Here is a 16,918-nt window from a genome sequence, read left to right as displayed (position 1 = left end):
GGAAAAAAAAAAGCTCAAAAATGCCCTCCTTTCTTTTAAACCTGATCAGGGTCCTTCAGGAAATTAAACACTGAGACTATTAGATTCAGATAGAAAACAGATGATGTTATGCATAGGAATACTACAGAAGATTCAAGGCCTAGGCAGCAGGGACATATGTGAATAATCAATGAAGTATTTCTGGAAAGAAGCTTTTATGTTTTTAATACTTAACACTTCATAACTGAGCCTAATAGGCAGAATAAAAAGAGGGCAGCAAAAAATACAACTAGTAGGGGGAATATTTTTCCAGACACTGGTCCTTCTAGGCCCTCTGCCCGCCCAGTCCACAGTACCCAATCTTCCTCCATTGACTAATGTTCATTTGGTCTTTTTCTCTAAAATTTTTGCTTTCCAAGTCACTAATCTGTGGAGCTGCCGCTCAGAGAAAATTCTGAAAGTCCAGAGCAGACAATTCCTTCATGAACAAAAAAGTTCAAAGTAACAGACACAAATAAAAAAGCTTCTTTTATAGTCTGTTTTCTAACTTTGTTTTGCTTACCAAGGTTCATACTCTAATTTAAATTGTATGTGGCACATGAAGACATCTAGTGGCTGAATGGCAACATTATTTACCAAGAAACTACAAAGATTATGATTTCAAACTTTACTAATTCAGCATTGGAGAAATCAGATTTATTTGTATGACCCCAGTTTGCATTAATTCAGTCTTCATAGTATGCAAATATTGGAGGTATCCAAACATTCCCTTTTTCTTTGGTCTTCCCTCATCCCCTTTTTCTCCCTACTATTTTCCCTCTGCACTTCCCATCCTATTGTTAGCATATCAAGGAACATAAAATGAGCAAACATTAGAGAACAATATGGAAATGATCTTAATAGATTACAGAAATTAAACGTTCCTTTCCCATTTCTAAAATTAAGCATATATATATATATATATATAAAACACAGTTTGAATTCACACTGTTTCTGTTGAGGATTGATCTATTTTTGAATGTCTTTTGATAGCTAGAAACTTTATTTACAAAATAATTGGAAGCAGATTTTCAGAAACTGCATGCAATTTAATTGAATGCATAATCAAATGAGAAGTACAACTATGTTTTATTTTAGTAACCACTGCTCTCTAGTAGAATTTGGTTGCAAAAAGAAAATTATTATATGACTTATTTAACAATTTTTGCTTCCTGACAGGTTGACAATCTTGTCTATGTATGCAGAGGGAAACTGGAAGCATTTCAAGATGTGAATATCAAATTAAATTTACTGACATACTTCATAAGAAGACTTTCTAAAAATACTGCAAAAACATTTTTATATGCAGAAATAGAGGGAAATAAGTAATTCAAAAAATGTATGCATTTCTAAAAACATCTAATTGTTTGTATAATGGCTAATGCTTTACAATGAGATTTAAAACATCATTTGTTACATTAAATATAATATGAAATAAATTTTGCAATGTATTTTACCTTTCTTTCATTCATGTCATCATCTTGGCCTTCATATTCACCCTGGAGAAAGAAAATAATTTAATAACTGATGTAAAAGCAGATAAAACTAAATCAAAGTTTGGTCAGCTGCTCCTACATTGTTGATTTTACTTTTAGGTCACAACTTGAAATGTACTTATAGAAGAGTTTTCATATTAGAATCACACTTAGAAAATATTTTTATTGTCATAGACAGCAAATATTTGTGTCTATGAATTGATGTCTCCTGAGTGACACTAGCAGAGAACTGGATTTTTAATAGGACATACGTACATCGTGAAGTGGGTAGGCTGCATCATAAACATTGTTTGCTATTAATGTGCCAATGCCTAAAGAAAAAGAAAAATTCGGGTGGTCAACAGGCACAATTGAAGAGAAAACATTATTACAGCTTTCATTTCATGACATTCCAAAGGGGAGAGCACTGTATAACTGACAATATTCAAAGAATAGAACAACATAGGAGTCCCTGACTGTGGAAAACATTTTTCAGAGAAACTCATTTCAATGAAGTGTTCTTTCTTCAGTGAACAGCACAGTACAAAGACTCTTTTGACCACTTGTTCACCCTGACAGCAAAGAGCCACGTGACTGAGGAGCAAAGCATCTGGAAGTCCTTCTTGAATCTTTACAATGGTCAGAACCATGAAGTCCTACTGGCCAACAATTAAAAACAACCCCCCCAAAAACTTCCACTGAAGTTTGTGGTTATGAAATCAGAGAATGGTTTGGGTTGGAAGGGACCTTAAAGATCAGCCAGTTCCTGTCCCCCTGCCATGGGCAGGGACACCTTCCACTATCCCAGCTTGCTCAGAGCCCCATCCAGCCTGGCCTTGGACACTGCCAGGGAGTTTAGCAAGGGAATCCCCAGCAAGTGACTGCAGCACCTATAGACAGACATAAGATCCCTACTGGCTCTCAAGACCTGCAACTCTTACAGTAATTCCATCCTCAGTCTCTGCAGGCAAAAACCATTGTTCCATAAAAAAGGCAACCAAAGATGGGTAATTTATGATAATTAGTAACATAATATGTATATAAAAATTGATTCCAGGCCTCTTTGCTTTCAATGCCCAGGAAAAAACCAGCTATCATGTCTTTAGCAATGAAAAACATTTCATTGTCAAATTACACATTGTTCTGAAGTATTTGGTGAAAACCTTCTGATCAGAGATGCTAGACAGGCAGTAGCAATAAAACTCTCCCTTGATACAAAGACATGTACAACTACATGCATTAAAAGAATCAGGAAATTATGCTTGGATAATGTCAAGCCTGCTCCTGAAAGCATTCAATGTTTGGCAGTTTGCAGTGGTTCAGAGTTATGCTAGAAGTAAATAAGGTTTCCTTGTATAATATCATAGGAGTAGAATCAGATTCAGCCTTACAAAGATGTAAAAAAATCCATAAGCAAGTGTGTTTGAAGTGTTGTTATTTTCATCTTATGATATTATAAAGCATGTTTATGAAAACCAAAGACTTCTCTAAGCACTTCCAACAGCACTGTCCTGCCTCTTGTGCAAAGTAAACAATGAACTCCTGTATAAAAAAAAATAACAAAATGATGTTTAAAAGAATCCTTAGACATTTCCTGATGAGTGGTTTTAAAATGAGATGGGAAAGCCTTAGTGACATATGAAACAGAGGTCTTTTGGGGGAGGATCTCAGGAGACCAAAGAGATAACTAAATTTATGTCAAACACGATGCACAGTCATGTTCTGGCTACGGACCAGAAAGATGGAAAGGATGGGAATGCCACAATAGTTACTTCCTGTCAAGTGAGTTCTTGAGCCGACCTAAGCTTGAAGTGCATCAGGCTGTATTTTCACCTTAGAGCTGAAAAAAATTCCTGAAAAATTATTACTAGTCCTTTGATCTCTAACGATGGCTTTTATTCCACTATAAACCAGAACAAGCTATTAAATTAAAGAAAATCCTAAGAGGCAAATATCTGCATTGGCAGAGTGCTCCTTCCCTTCCTACTCTGTCCTTGAGCTTCTCTCAAGTTTTCTCCCCAACAAATCCCAAAGTCTCCAGAAGGGTTCCCAGCAATCCAGAAAAATAAGGCAGCATTCCCCTCCATTGCCCCAGTGGAGCCTTTTGAGCAGATCAAAACAGAGAACAACACAGAGGAAACAGCTCAAAAAGCAGACACCTACCAAATGATGTTCTAGAAACTGAGAATGCCTGATATTTTTAAAAGCACAGTTCCATTTTTTTTTTAAAGAATCAGTGAGGCAGTCATAAATTTAAAAGTTTGTACTGGGAAAAGGCAAGTGCTTTTGGTTGCAAAAGAGAAAGCATTTTTTGTGGCTTTCATTTTGTTATGCTTTTCATGTAATTTCAAATATATATATATATATATATATCTATATATATATATATCTCCTCTTCAGGGAAAACAAAATTAATCTATTTTCCTGCACCAAACACATGTTTTATTGCAGCTTTCCTGCACAAAATCACACCAGGACTGTACAGAATCTTGCTGCAGCTCATTATTTGCCAGGATTTGTCAAGAATTCCTTGGACAATGTGATCTGTCCATAGGTGGTCAAGCTTACAAAAGATTTCCAGAAAATATGGCAGGGAGCACCATCACTTCTTTTCCACTAGGGAGAAGTGTGCTATGATCGCACAAGGGTGAGAGAAAAGAGTAGAGAAAAGAGAATAAGTACACCTGTGTAAATTCTGAACCTCAAGAAAATTAAATAAATTCTGAACCTCAAGCTCCAAAGATTTCAGCATTATCCCAAAAGTATCTTCAAAATAGTCTTATTTAAGTCATATATTTCACTAGGCAGCTCAGGGAGGTAATTTTTAAAGCTGAAGCAATAAAAATAACCTGGAAAGGTGCATTATTCAATTGAAATGGTAAGAAAAATATGCTCCTGCAAGAAATAATACAGCATATTGCAGTTGACATCTGAATTTTCCAAAGCAGATCATACAGTAATCAAATCCAATTTTATAAAAATTCATGAAATGTGAGTTACATGCCAGATGCTGCACCTGTAGAAATGAAAAGCCAGCTCCTATTATGATCCAAACCATGGACCAGAAATTCTGATTTTATGCCTCAGAAAAAACATTTATTTCAATCTCTAATTTTTTTTTTTTTTTTGGGGTGGGGGAAATGTGCCAGCATATTTTGTGTCCTGCGAGAAAAATCAGTATTCTGTGAGGTACCTAAACAATTCCTTTCAAAAGAAAACCTCTAATTCTCTTCTCTCCACCTTACCCATGCTGTTTCTGGCCTTTGTAGATGTGCGTTTCAAAATTTCCCTCACCTGCAAAGAAGAACAATGGGATAACACACAAATCCTCTTTTAGCATTAATTTCATCGTGGAATTAGCAATAAAACAAAGCTTTAAAATAGATGGCTTCTGCACTGCTGGTTTGTTCAGATGTTTAAATCATTTAGCAGATTTTATTAGAGGATTTTCTGCCCTAACATTTGTAGGCTAAATCCTGCTGTGTCACATCCTTATAGAAATATTAGAAATATAAGGACTATATGGAAGGAAACCTAGTTAAAGCTTAGGAACAGGGCTGAAAACAGCTTTGAACAACGGAGAGGAGTCAGTAGTTTCCCTACAGAGCATTTCCCACTCCTGAACCACCAGGAGCTCCAGAAAGGAATTCCTTACATACACATATGTCAGGAATTAGTGTTCTGCAAGAACACACAAATGCATAAATTGATGGAATTAGTAAAGTTGAAACTGAAACGCTCCCTACAAATCCCATCCTAAACCCCACTAGCAAATCCCATTCAGCACAAGAAGACAATGATATGTTATTCTTATTAACTTACTATTCGGCTGCGGGTTGCATTGTCAAAAAAGGTGTCCTTGTCTTTGATGTTGTACCTAAAACATTGAGGAAAAAGAAAATCAGCTCTGTTTTAAGACATGGAAGCAACAAGTAAGACAAGATATAAGATTCCAATTTGGAATTCACTTAGAAACCACAGCTAATCAGAAAAACAAATGTTTAAAGGACATATAGATGACCAAGTACAGCATAATAAAATGTGCTGTTTAAGACCCAGTCATTCAGAGTTCTACCAGGATTGCACTGATGGTGGGCGTAAAAATGCAAAATTATTAGCTAATATAAAATGCCTTTTGGGCAAGAAGAACCTCTCTATTGTTTACAGAAGATGACTTTTAATATTTTAGTTATAACATCCCCTCAGCTCTATAACATGCTGAGGTTATGTTATTAGATTTCAAGCAGCCTGATGCAGATGTTCATTACTCTCTTCCTGGCCACTAAACAGTCAGCATTTCACTTGAGTTCAAATAACCATTCCACTGGAATTATGCCTTCCCTTAAAACTCAAAATCATCATATGTGAAATTAGCTTCCCAGTTTATTCCCCTCCATCAATTTGACTTGTATTCAGAATTAATTAAAATTGTCAGAGGGCAATCAATGATATGGTGGGTCACTGTATTTATTACTGGATTTTATTTATCAGACATAAATACAAGGAGACACCCAGGAGGGAAAAAAGAGTGTTTAACATCAAACTGGGCCCAGAAATATTATTCTGAGTGAAAGGGCAGGTGTCAAGAATTCCTTATCTGCGTATTATTAGCTGAGTTTTAATCGCTACAATAAATCTATCAAGATGGAAAGTACTGCTGTATTTCTGCTAACTCTTGCTTTTTTCAAAACAGGCAGTAATATCCTTAACCAAATAATCAGGAATTTGGTGGGAGGACTTCTACATTTCAAGATGAACACATGGATATTTTATTTGATGCACTGCTTCCAGTGCCTTATCCAGCAGCAGTAAGTAGAGCACTGGCAGAAAGCCTCTGCAACTTAGATTTCTATTAGTCCCCTGAAAATCTGACAGCTTTGGATATTTCCTCAGGATTTCCAGATATGCTTGATGAATTTCTGAATTTTGACTGAAATATGGGTAAAAGAAATAACACCAAAATGATATATTCCAGCTTTCTTTCTTGTCCATCACATTTTAAAGTACTCACAAATACATTTTCTCTCTGGAAAATGGGTAGGACAAGGTTTTCATCTTGGTATTTTCTTGTTGTGGCACCTGGGGTTGCAGAGGTTCAGTCAATTTGCACCATATTTCATTTATTGTTTTGAGTATTCCCTTTTCTTCTGTGATTTCATACATCTGAGGAAATAAAACTGTACATTAGCATGTCCCTTCCAAAATTACACTAAAAGGAAGAAAGAAAGAAAAGAAGAATTTGCTGTACACATATGTTTAAGCCTGTAATTAAGTGTCTTCTCTGAAGACATATTCCCATATAACTGTAAGCACCTGAATCCATATGGGTTGCAGTTCCAAAAAGTTCCTGTCCTTCACAAGCCACTTCCAGAAAAAAACTCAGTGCAGAATTGTTAATCCAAGAAAAAAGAAAACAACTGGATCTTCATCCAGAGCTCCAGGTACCTCCTCATGTCACAGTTAAACCACCTGTCCAGAAGGATGCTCTGAGGGATAATATTAAAATCTTTACTAAAATCCAGGGGGAAAAAGTTACATCGAATGCCTTCCCCTCATCCACTAGGCAGGGAACCTTATAGTAGAAGGAGATATAATTAGTTAGCCAGAATTTTCCCTTTGTGAAACCCTATTGTCTGTGCCTGAGGAATGTATTGTCCTCCAAATGCCTTCAGTTGCAGCTGGTATGACCTTGTCTGTAATTATTCCAAGTCCTGAGCTTAGAATAATAGGGATGTCTTTTCCTGGCTCTTCCCTCTTGTAAATTGTAATAATCCTGAGTAGCTCCCAGTCAGTGAGTACCAAGTCCTTTGGTAGTGCACTGAAAGGGGTCCTGCTAATTGCTTCAGTACTCTGGGATCTATTCACAGGGCCCCAGGGACTTCTGGACATCCAGTGCATACTGACGGTCCCTTAAAATTTCAGTGGCCACAAATGGAAAGCCACAAACTGTTCCCACAGCTGCAGTCCTCTGCCTCAGGACCAGGCAGTCCAAGATTATAAATCTTAAAGACTGAGGCAAAAAAATCATTGAAGGCCTCCATTTCTCCTTCAGGTGACCGTCTCCAGCAAGTATTGGTCCAATATTTTCTTCACTCCTCCTCTTGTTATTAACATATTTTAAAAAGTTTCATAGTTGTGTAGCACAGCACTGGCCAGTTTCAACTGTAGATGAGTTTTGGCCTTTTATGTTTTCTCCCTGAATATGTGAACCACAGCTTTGTAAACTTCCTGTGAGGCCTGGCCTTGTTTCTAGAGATGGACAATTTCTTCTTCTCAAGCTCCACAAGGAATTCCCTGTTCAACCAAGCACTCATGGAGCCCTCAAAAGCTGATTCCCAGGGACCAGAGCTGCATAGCTCCCTGAGTGGCTTTGAGTTTGCTCTCTTGAAACCTAGAGCAACAACTGTGCTGACCTTTTTGTTCTCATTAGACTGAATATTTTAAACTCGACCATTTTGTGGTTGCTGCAGCCAAGGCAGCCTCCTACCATCACATATCCCACATGTCCTCTATTCACAAGTATCCAGTCTGGGAGGGCATCTTTCCTAGCTGGCTCACTGAATCCTTGTGGCAAAGTATTATCTTCAACACCCTTCAGGAATTTCTCAGGCTTGATTGTCACAGCAGTGCAGTATTCCCAGTTAATGTCTGGGAAGTGGACACTTCCCAGAAGGACAAGAAATTTCTCCTGGTTGCCTATGGAATAATTCATCAGTCCTATACAATACTCAAACAACATCCTTGCCTTGTTTTCCATCCCCCTAATCCTCACCCAGAAGCTTCCAACCTTATAATCCCTCAACTGCAGCTTTTCCCTCCCATACAGCACAATTTTTCCACCTCTCCATCTCTGCCTACCCCTCCTGAACAGCCTTTACTTCCCTACGCCAGCACTCCAGACACAGGATTCATCCCCCAAGACTCACTAAAGCCAGAGACATCACAGCTTTGGGCACAGAGCAACACTCCCAGTTGTTCCTATTTGTTTCCCGTACTCATATTTGAATCTAGCACAGTCTCCCTCACCAAAATAACTCCATTATCATATCCAGAAGTTTATATATAGTTAAAAGGGCTCAGAGGGTACCTTTTCTCAGCCTGTCATGGGTTCTGAAAGATGATTTAAAACTGAACATTTGGGAAAAAAAAGTCTGCAATCAGCTTGTGTTTAGAGGTGGATAAATAGTTTCCCCTGAAAATGCCTCTTTTTTAATGGTTTAATAGGATCCTTGAATAAATAAAAATAGCATCACAGAAAATACCTAATGTGCCTTGAGAGCAATATTTTGTATCTTTGAACAAAAACAGAACTTTCCTTTTAGTGGTTGCTGGCTGAATTTTTTATTTTATATTGCAAAATCCCCAAAATACAAGATTTGAGTTTTTTCAAAGTTGATTTTTGTTTCCTTCAAAGGAAATTCCTCTTTCAACTATCTTTAATTTCAAAAAAAACACCCAAACCCTAGGACATGAATATAGCTTTCCTGTCAAGCTTCTTTCTGGTAGTGCTGCCATTTCTGCAGCTAGAAATAACAGAGGATTTTTATATTTTTAGAGATAACACAGGATTTTTTCTCCCAATCAGAGAGAAGGGGATGCAGAGCTGTTGTGAATGAGGAGGATGCCATCAGAGATTATCAGCTCCTGGACAGACCTTAACCCAGGGCAAAATGATGGCAATAGTCATCAATTAAAATAGTATAAAATTTACTTTGGTGCACCTGCAAAAAACTTGGAGGGGAAAGTCCCCATGAGGGCAGAAGGGGAGAGAAATGAGCAGGCACTAAAAATGCATAAAATAATTTGGAAATGGATCAAAGAGAGGAGTTGAATAGGTAGAAAGTTTCTAGGGGTATTGTATCTGTCTAAAACCTACTCATTTTCAAAGATTGATTGGAAATATCCTTTTTTTTTTTCCCCTGGGATGAAAACACAGTAACAGTATGCAAGATTGATTTGGCCAATCTTCTGATAATGACAGGTTGTAACAGCATGAAATGTGAACCACAATGAAGCTTTTGGTGGGTGAAAACAAGATGAAAAAACCCAAACAAACAAAGACCAAACAACGCAGTGGGAGAAAAAAAATCAATTTGTCCTTCATTTCTAATGACAATGCAAAGAAGTCAGTGTTCATTAGTGCAGTTGATGAGTATCACTAAATAAAAGCACAAGGCAGTTCCCCTGACTCCAGTGGAGCTGTTAACCAATGAGCTAAATAATTGCAGGAACACAGATTGGGGGATCTGCTGCTCAGAATTTACAAGCAACTCTGCTGAAAACAGACAGAGAAGAAGAGAGTGAGCTGAAGTTTTAGTGACAACAGGCAGGTCTGAACTCACTAAGTCACTGATACCACCAAAACAGATTTTTTTGGGGAGAGGCTCTCTGGAGAAGTCTTAAGGCAATGACCAGTTTCATACTATCTCCCATACTACACCTCACCTTTGAGGGAATTTCCTTGACAGAAATCCAAACAGCTCCTGCCTTCTCAGCTTTCAAAGCCCTCCTTAGCACTCACCTCTGTCATCACCTGCCTGAATGCAGTCCATCAGCCAGCTGCCTCTGTGGCCTTTAAAAACCCCTTTGGAAGTCCCATCTTTAATATAGTGCTGAACAGTAAATCATCTCAAAAGACTTGGAAATGTGAAAAAATAATCCTGACAGTTCATGTTCTCTGATTTTTGATATAAATTAACTCCACAGGCTTCTATACATTTAATGATGATTCTGATCCTTCAGTCATACAACTTGTGGATAGAAAATGGGAGCTATTTACCTTTTTAGTGGGCATTTTTATTTTAAGAAGTTCTGCTTCTCGACTGAGGACTTGCCAAGGCGCGTGTATACGGACAAAACTCAATCCCTGGCTCTTGTTCTGAAACATAAATAAAAGGGAAAACAATGTATTTAGGTATTTTTGAACAGAATATAGCGCTAATGTTTCAAGTTGTCAGCTCCAACTAAATCATTCAACAGTAGGCAATCACAGGGAATAACCAACTTCTGCTACAGCTGGGCTGCAAAGTGACATATTCCTTAAAAGCTGAAATTTTTATGCTCTAAAACCCATTAATCTACTACCTACAGTGAAGATCTGTGTGCACCAGGATGACAGAAAGCTACAGGTCCAGATTTTGGAATGATGGGAATGAGAAACCCCCAAGTTTTTTTGTATATTGATATTTTAAAAGTGATCTGATTTCTTTAGTGGGCTTTTGTGTCCATCTGAACCACCAAGATAAAAACTTTTCTCCTGCTCTGGGTGGGCTTTGCTTTAGTTCTTATTTTCAGTTTTGCCCAACAGTTTTCTGGACACTTCATCAAATTAGTGGTTCCTTACAGAGAATCAGCCCCAACATTTATTGCCCTAAATATCTGCAAATTGGAGAAGCAAACCTAAAGAAAACATAAAAATTTAACTTCTGAGTAGAGATACAAGCCTCATGTTTATGTAAATGACTGGTTATGCTGCTCAGAAGCATAAAACTGCACAAAAGGGCTTTGGCACAGCCAGTTTTCTGCAAGCTGTGCAAAAGAGGTCCTGGTAGCACATCCAAGCTACAGAAGGGAACCCTTAGAGCAGAAAGCAGCACCCCTGAGAAAAGCACCAAAATTAAATGAAGGAACATTGAGACAGAATTTTCCTGAAGGCACACAAATAAATTGTGTCAGTAAATCATAGGGATGAATGCTTACTCTGGAAATGTAAAGAAAGGCTGGGAGATTAGAAGGGGAATATCAGAGAAATCAAGGCAATGACCAGCTCTCACACTGTCTCCCATACTGCACCTTCCCTTTGAGGGAATTTCCTTGATAAAAATCCAAACAGCTCCTGCCTTCTCAGCTTTCAAAGCCCTCCTGAATACTCTCCTCTGTCATCATCCTCCTGAATGCAGACTGTTGGACCATATCCTTTAGGGAAGGGCATGGAAGAAGTGGACAGAAGACTTTCAGGAGGGATTTCTTCACTGAAAGGGTGGTCAGACATTGGAAGGGGGATTGGAAGGGGCTGCCCAGGGAGATGGTGACTCCCTATCCCTGCAGGTGTCCAAGGAATGACTGGATGTGGCACTCAGTGCTCTGGGCCGGATGAAAAAGCAGTGATTGGTCAAAGGCTGGACTCGAAGATCTTGGGAGGTCATTTCCAGCCTCAGTGACCCTGTGATTCAAAGGCTTGATTATTGCTAAGATTAATGATCTTTGTGTGGATGCTTCCAACTTCATGTAAACCCCAAACATGCATTTGCTGAATGTGTCTTTATGCTTCCTGATTAAAAAACAAAAAAGAAAGTTAGATGGAAATCCTACCATTATTGCAATCATTTTGCTCTTAGTTCCCCTATAGGTGCAACATGAATTACAGAAATCACTCCCTCACCTTCAGCTAACATTTCTTCAGTGGACCAATGCTATTTTTGAGAGCAGAATGAGCTGCAGAATCTCTCTTTCATCAGTCCACTGGGGAAGTCAGCTTTAAGGGGAAGAAGGAAAAATTTACTGGGCATGAGCAGATGTTCTGGTAATCATTTTCTGAAAATAGATTAATAACAGATGAGAGGTTCAATTTCAGTGGGTGAAGATCAGGAGGCTTCTTGTGAGCTTTTGGCTAAAATCAAGCACGTGTCCCTGTCTGGGGGATTATATTCCATGTTGGCAAGAGGAGGGACATTGCGATCTAATTGGTTGCTTCCAGCTCAGGCTCATATGACTACACAGATTGCAAATAAAATCAGGCAAATAATTTGAGAGAAAAGACCAGATGAAGAATATGACCTTTGTATATTTGAACAAAATATGTTGGAAAGTTGTGCTGTTCATGAATTGATATCAGCTGCTGAGGAATCAGGCCATTAAAAATCTTTAAAAGGCTTAAAAATCACCTTATGATGGGAAACTGAGATAATTTCAATAAACACTAATGCAAAGTAAATAAAGTAGGGGAAACAGGACTAGGTGACTCCTGCTGCAGGGTAAACAAAAGATGCAGAACAATGGGCTGCTGGATGTTCACCTTGGGATCACTAGAACCATATCTCCCATATCTTCCTAACATTCAAATTAATCAAAGAATTTTAAAATAAATTTGAAACTATCGATTTCATATCATAGCTCAAGAGATAAGCCATCTAACTCACTTTCTATGAGCTCACCAAAATAAAAACCTATAGGGCTACTCCTCTGGTAAGGTTCCTTACCCCACTTTTCCAGGTTTCACCTGCAGCAGTTCCAGGTGTCTTTTTTCCTTGTGATGTCTGGCAAGGATCTGCTCAACTGACTTATTCCCAGAAGGCTTCTTGTATTGCAAACATCTCCAAAAGTTACAACTTGCTTTTCTCCTTGCCAGAGTGGATTTATAACTGTTTACTGGAGACAGCCCCTAACTGCTGTCCTCTGGTTAATCACCTGAAATGATAATTTTGCATGTGCTCATCACTTTGTTCTAACAAAATGCTGTCAGTCTTCTATTTTGAATGCTCTAAATCACTCCTGCTCATTCACTGTACTCTGGATGTATCACTAAAGCCAACATGTGGTGGTGGCAAACATTACTTTTGTTACACCACTCACTTGTTATTTAATACAGCCATCCTTAATCGAGTCCTTTTTCACTTGCAGCTGATGTCCCACAGGACTTTATCCTTGGCCCTGCATCGTTCCATGTCTCTATCACTGCACTCCCTGATTATATTATTTAAATTACTAAGTATTCCTAGGCAGATGACAAACAGATTTGTTGCTCTCATGATCCCTTTTTTTCCCCCCATCAAATCTATATTCCATATTACAGAGTTCTTCCAATAAGTTTAAGAGTGGAGGCTTTTCAATAAGTTCATTCAGAATTATTCAAGATATATTTATGTCTTGGCTGCTTCTCTGTTTTCTGAAGCTGAATTCGGTTTTCCCATTTCAATAGGAAAGCTCAGCATTAAAGTCAAATGGAAGAAAGTCTGGAAGGCCTGCTTTGCTTTTCAATCAGCACATGAAGAAAAATATATTGGGTATTTCTTTCAGTTTGTCATGATTCTTAGCAATCTAAAGCAGGGCTTTAACAGCTGCCTATATTGTGTTTTTCCTGTCTTGGACTGGAAATGTATAGGCTGAATAAAATTCAAATTTCTCCAAAGGAGAATTTTTCTATCTTTCCTGCCTTAACAATAAAACACATTAGGACCTGCATCAGCTGCAAGCCTAAGATTTATTGCAAACTTATCACCATCGAGGCCATAGCAGAAAAAAAATATATGATAACTACAAAAGCTCTCATAAAGGTATCTATAAAGTGATTATTCTTTTTACTGAAAGCTGAACATTCTGAAACATGGCTAGACAAGCATTACTAAGCAAAACTAAATTTATTTAGACACCTCTAGCATGAGCTAAATCATACAGTACTAAAGGCATCAGGTTTGTCAGTCACTATCAAGCCAAGAAAGGGCAAAATCAATGATTTTATTTTGGAAGAGCCCCAGGCTCTTTTTATGGTGAACATATTGCTCCTATGAACTTTGCAAATACAGAATTCATTGCTGAATGCTACAGCTTAGCAAGTATTTCTTATCATTTCCTCATTATGAAACCACTAATCACTCCATATTTAAGGAATACAATTTATAAATAACATATATTAAAAAATAGTTAATTTTAAACACTCGTCCAAAGAAATAGATTTCTGCCGTGTATCTTAACAGGAAGAAAAAGTAACACCAAAGGGTAGAAAGAAGCTGAAAAGAAGTGATTAACTAATGTCTAAGGGAATCTAGGGAACTGACAATCTTTCTAATGATTTTTTAAAAATGTGCATAGGAAAAGGAAAAGGCATAAATCATAAAACCTGAAGCATGTAAATGTCCTTCTTTAAAAAGAAAAACAAACAAAAAAACCCCCACAATACAGCTGAACTTTAAACATTTTATCCTTCAGTGATAATTAAATAGAAGAAAAATACCAGGCAGCAACTCTTTAGTGGCTCCAATTAATGTAATGTGACATCTTTCAGTAATGCAGCCACACTGGGAAAACGACAGTGAAACAGTTTGTAGTGAGGAAGAGAAAATAAAGGTCCTATTAGCTCAGTAAAAGTAATCATCTTCCCATTAATTCCATCACCAAATGGATCTGTCACGTCTGCAAATGCAATTGCTCAAGATTAATGTCTGCTCTCCTGATACCTGCCCTGGAAATCGAGGCGAATACCAAAGTGATGTGATAGTGCAAATAAAAAGCAATTTCTTGTGATTATCACAGAACTGTGGTCACCTTCATTTTACAAGAGCAGAGCCAAGTCCTGAGCTCTTGGCCCCCAGCACGGGTAGCACTGGATTGCATGACACAGCACTGCCAGATTCAGGCAGAGACTGCAAAAGTGGCTGTGTTTTCTGCCAAATATATTGAATTTCTATCTGTGAAACAGTGTGTTTCTGTTCCTAAAGTTTTGTATCCAAGGTACAAAATCAGTCCATCACCTATGATAGTGTGGGCCTGTTCCATTAGAAAAAGGAAGTGCAGGGCACTGGTCCAGGTGAGACAAGAAGACCCAGAATGTCCTGACAGGGACATGTCAGTCCAGAGCAACTCCCTGCTCATGTTATCTTATAGGATAGGCTGTATCCTACAATTGTAGGCTGGTAATTTAATTCTGCCTCTGATTGTATGAAGATGATGGAACTTCCTTCTATCAAAAGGCTTTTGTGAAGATAAATATGTTCCAGATTGAGAAGGGCTCAAACATTGCAATAAACTAAGATGGTATGGCTACATATTATGCATCTCATAATTTTCATCTTTTCCTTCACAAAACTATAACCCCTTTACCTTTGCCAAACTTTCTCTTTTCTATTTTCATCATTTCTCCGGAGTATAGATTTACCCCACTGCATGGGTACAGAGACATGCTCAAGACCTTAAGCAAAGCTGCAACGATTTACAAATTTTGACAGTTTGCCTTTCTCTTTCCTAATTTCTACCAACAATGATGGTGTAAATGTCCTCTTTATTTTGTTCTCTTACTCCCACCTGTGAACATAAACAGCTAAAGAATATATTAGTGTGTCTATAAGCATAGAACAGAACATCTGCCATGAAAGATCTGGCCAAAACACCTAAAAAAAACCCCTATATAACCTAAATTTCTTAGGTAAAGTGCTGTGGAATTAAACAGTTGGCTTTGCTCGTCCATTGCAATGTTTCTTCATGCAGTGCAACCTCTCCAACCAAAATTTTCCCACTCATGTACAGACAGGAAGTGTCTCTGAATGGAAGATGATACAGGAAACCTAAAAACACAGGCGTGCTTCCCCTGAAGAAGATGGAAATTTTTAATGGCACAGAACGGAATGAAAATGAGCTCTTGGAAACTCGAGCACAAATATAGAATAGATTGATAAATTTGACAAATAAAACAAAAAAACCCAAAACACAGACCTGTGCATTATTGCAGTGCTCAGTGCACCTGTATGCAGGTGAGTAACAAATACGCCAGCATTGTCATTCATTTTAATTCTTCCAAATAGGCATTTTGGATGTAAAAATTACTGTATTTTCATCAATATTTTTCTAATGTTTATCTCTGTCCACTAATCACTACAGCATGAAAAGTATGACTTTCAAACATAAGCAAAATCAGCCTTAATATTTAGAAGAACTTTATCAGCAAATTTCTCCTGTGTCAAAGACACAAATTTGTTGCTACAAAAGACAATTTCAGTGCATCATCTGAGATTGAATACCATAAATAATAATAATAAAATGTAAAATTGAAAGCCTCTCCACCCAAATCAAGCTGCCTCAAAGAGGAAGGGAGGACTGTGTCTACTCTACCACCTCCTGTACTTTGGCAGCATCAATGGAAAATCAGGTAATCAGCTGGCCTGGCTACATTCAGTGCTCAATTAGCTAAAAAATAAGCCAATATTCTGGAGAATACATCATATCAAACTTTATTATCAATAATAAAATCAACAAACTTCTTGAGGCCAAAGAGTTAACATTAAAAAGGGCAAAATGTAATTCCTCTTGAGGGAATGAGACTCACTAATCTGCACAGAGATTTATGGCCTGAACAATTTTCCAGACGAAGCAGCAAGATCATGGAAGTCAATCTTTAGACCAGATAACAGGCATGTTACCAGTGGGGGGATTAATGAAGCAGAGACTGAACCCTCACTCTGGGAAACTCAATTTCAAGGAAAAAAAGAATTTGGAGAAAAAAGGAAAAAAATTAAATTTGTTCTTAGCAAAACAAAAGTTTTTGTTCTTAGCAAAAACATTTTAGGTGGTTTTCTGTAATTTGAAAGGGTTAACAGATGGTACAAAATTATTTAGTTTAATAAGAGTGTTCTCCTAATCAAGCTTTTCCAGGATGGTGTGGCCCTTTGAGGTCTCTCTCCAAAGATCAGCAGCAGTAAAAGGAAGGTTGGCTGTGT

The 16,918-nt window shown here is 37.8% G+C and overlaps 1 protein-coding gene across 1 annotated transcript in view; it reads right to left on the bottom strand.

Annotated features, from left to right (window-relative positions):
• Window positions 1-16,918, bottom strand: part of ANO2 (anoctamin 2) — a 149,155-nt gene that overhangs the window by 107,040 nt on the left and 25,197 nt on the right. Inside the window, exons 4-9 of the mRNA XM_032107542.1 lie at window positions 10,273-10,371; window positions 6,505-6,656; window positions 5,316-5,370; window positions 4,739-4,787; window positions 1,770-1,825; window positions 1,476-1,517 (exon numbers count right to left, since the gene is read on the bottom strand). Coding sequence (XP_031963433.1) covers window positions 1,476-1,517; window positions 1,770-1,825; window positions 4,739-4,787; window positions 5,316-5,370; window positions 6,505-6,656; window positions 10,273-10,371 — 453 coding nt within the window. The remainder of the gene's footprint in view (window positions 1-1,475; window positions 1,518-1,769; window positions 1,826-4,738; window positions 4,788-5,315; window positions 5,371-6,504; window positions 6,657-10,272; window positions 10,372-16,918) is intronic.

Source organism: Corvus moneduloides, chromosome 4 (assembly GCF_009650955.1).
Source record: "Corvus moneduloides isolate bCorMon1 chromosome 4, bCorMon1.pri, whole genome shotgun sequence".
Lineage (NCBI taxonomy): Eukaryota > Metazoa > Chordata > Aves > Passeriformes > Corvidae > Corvus > Corvus moneduloides.
Note: the sequence above shows the minus strand (reverse complement) of the source record. Positions and strands in the feature narration are given on the sequence as shown.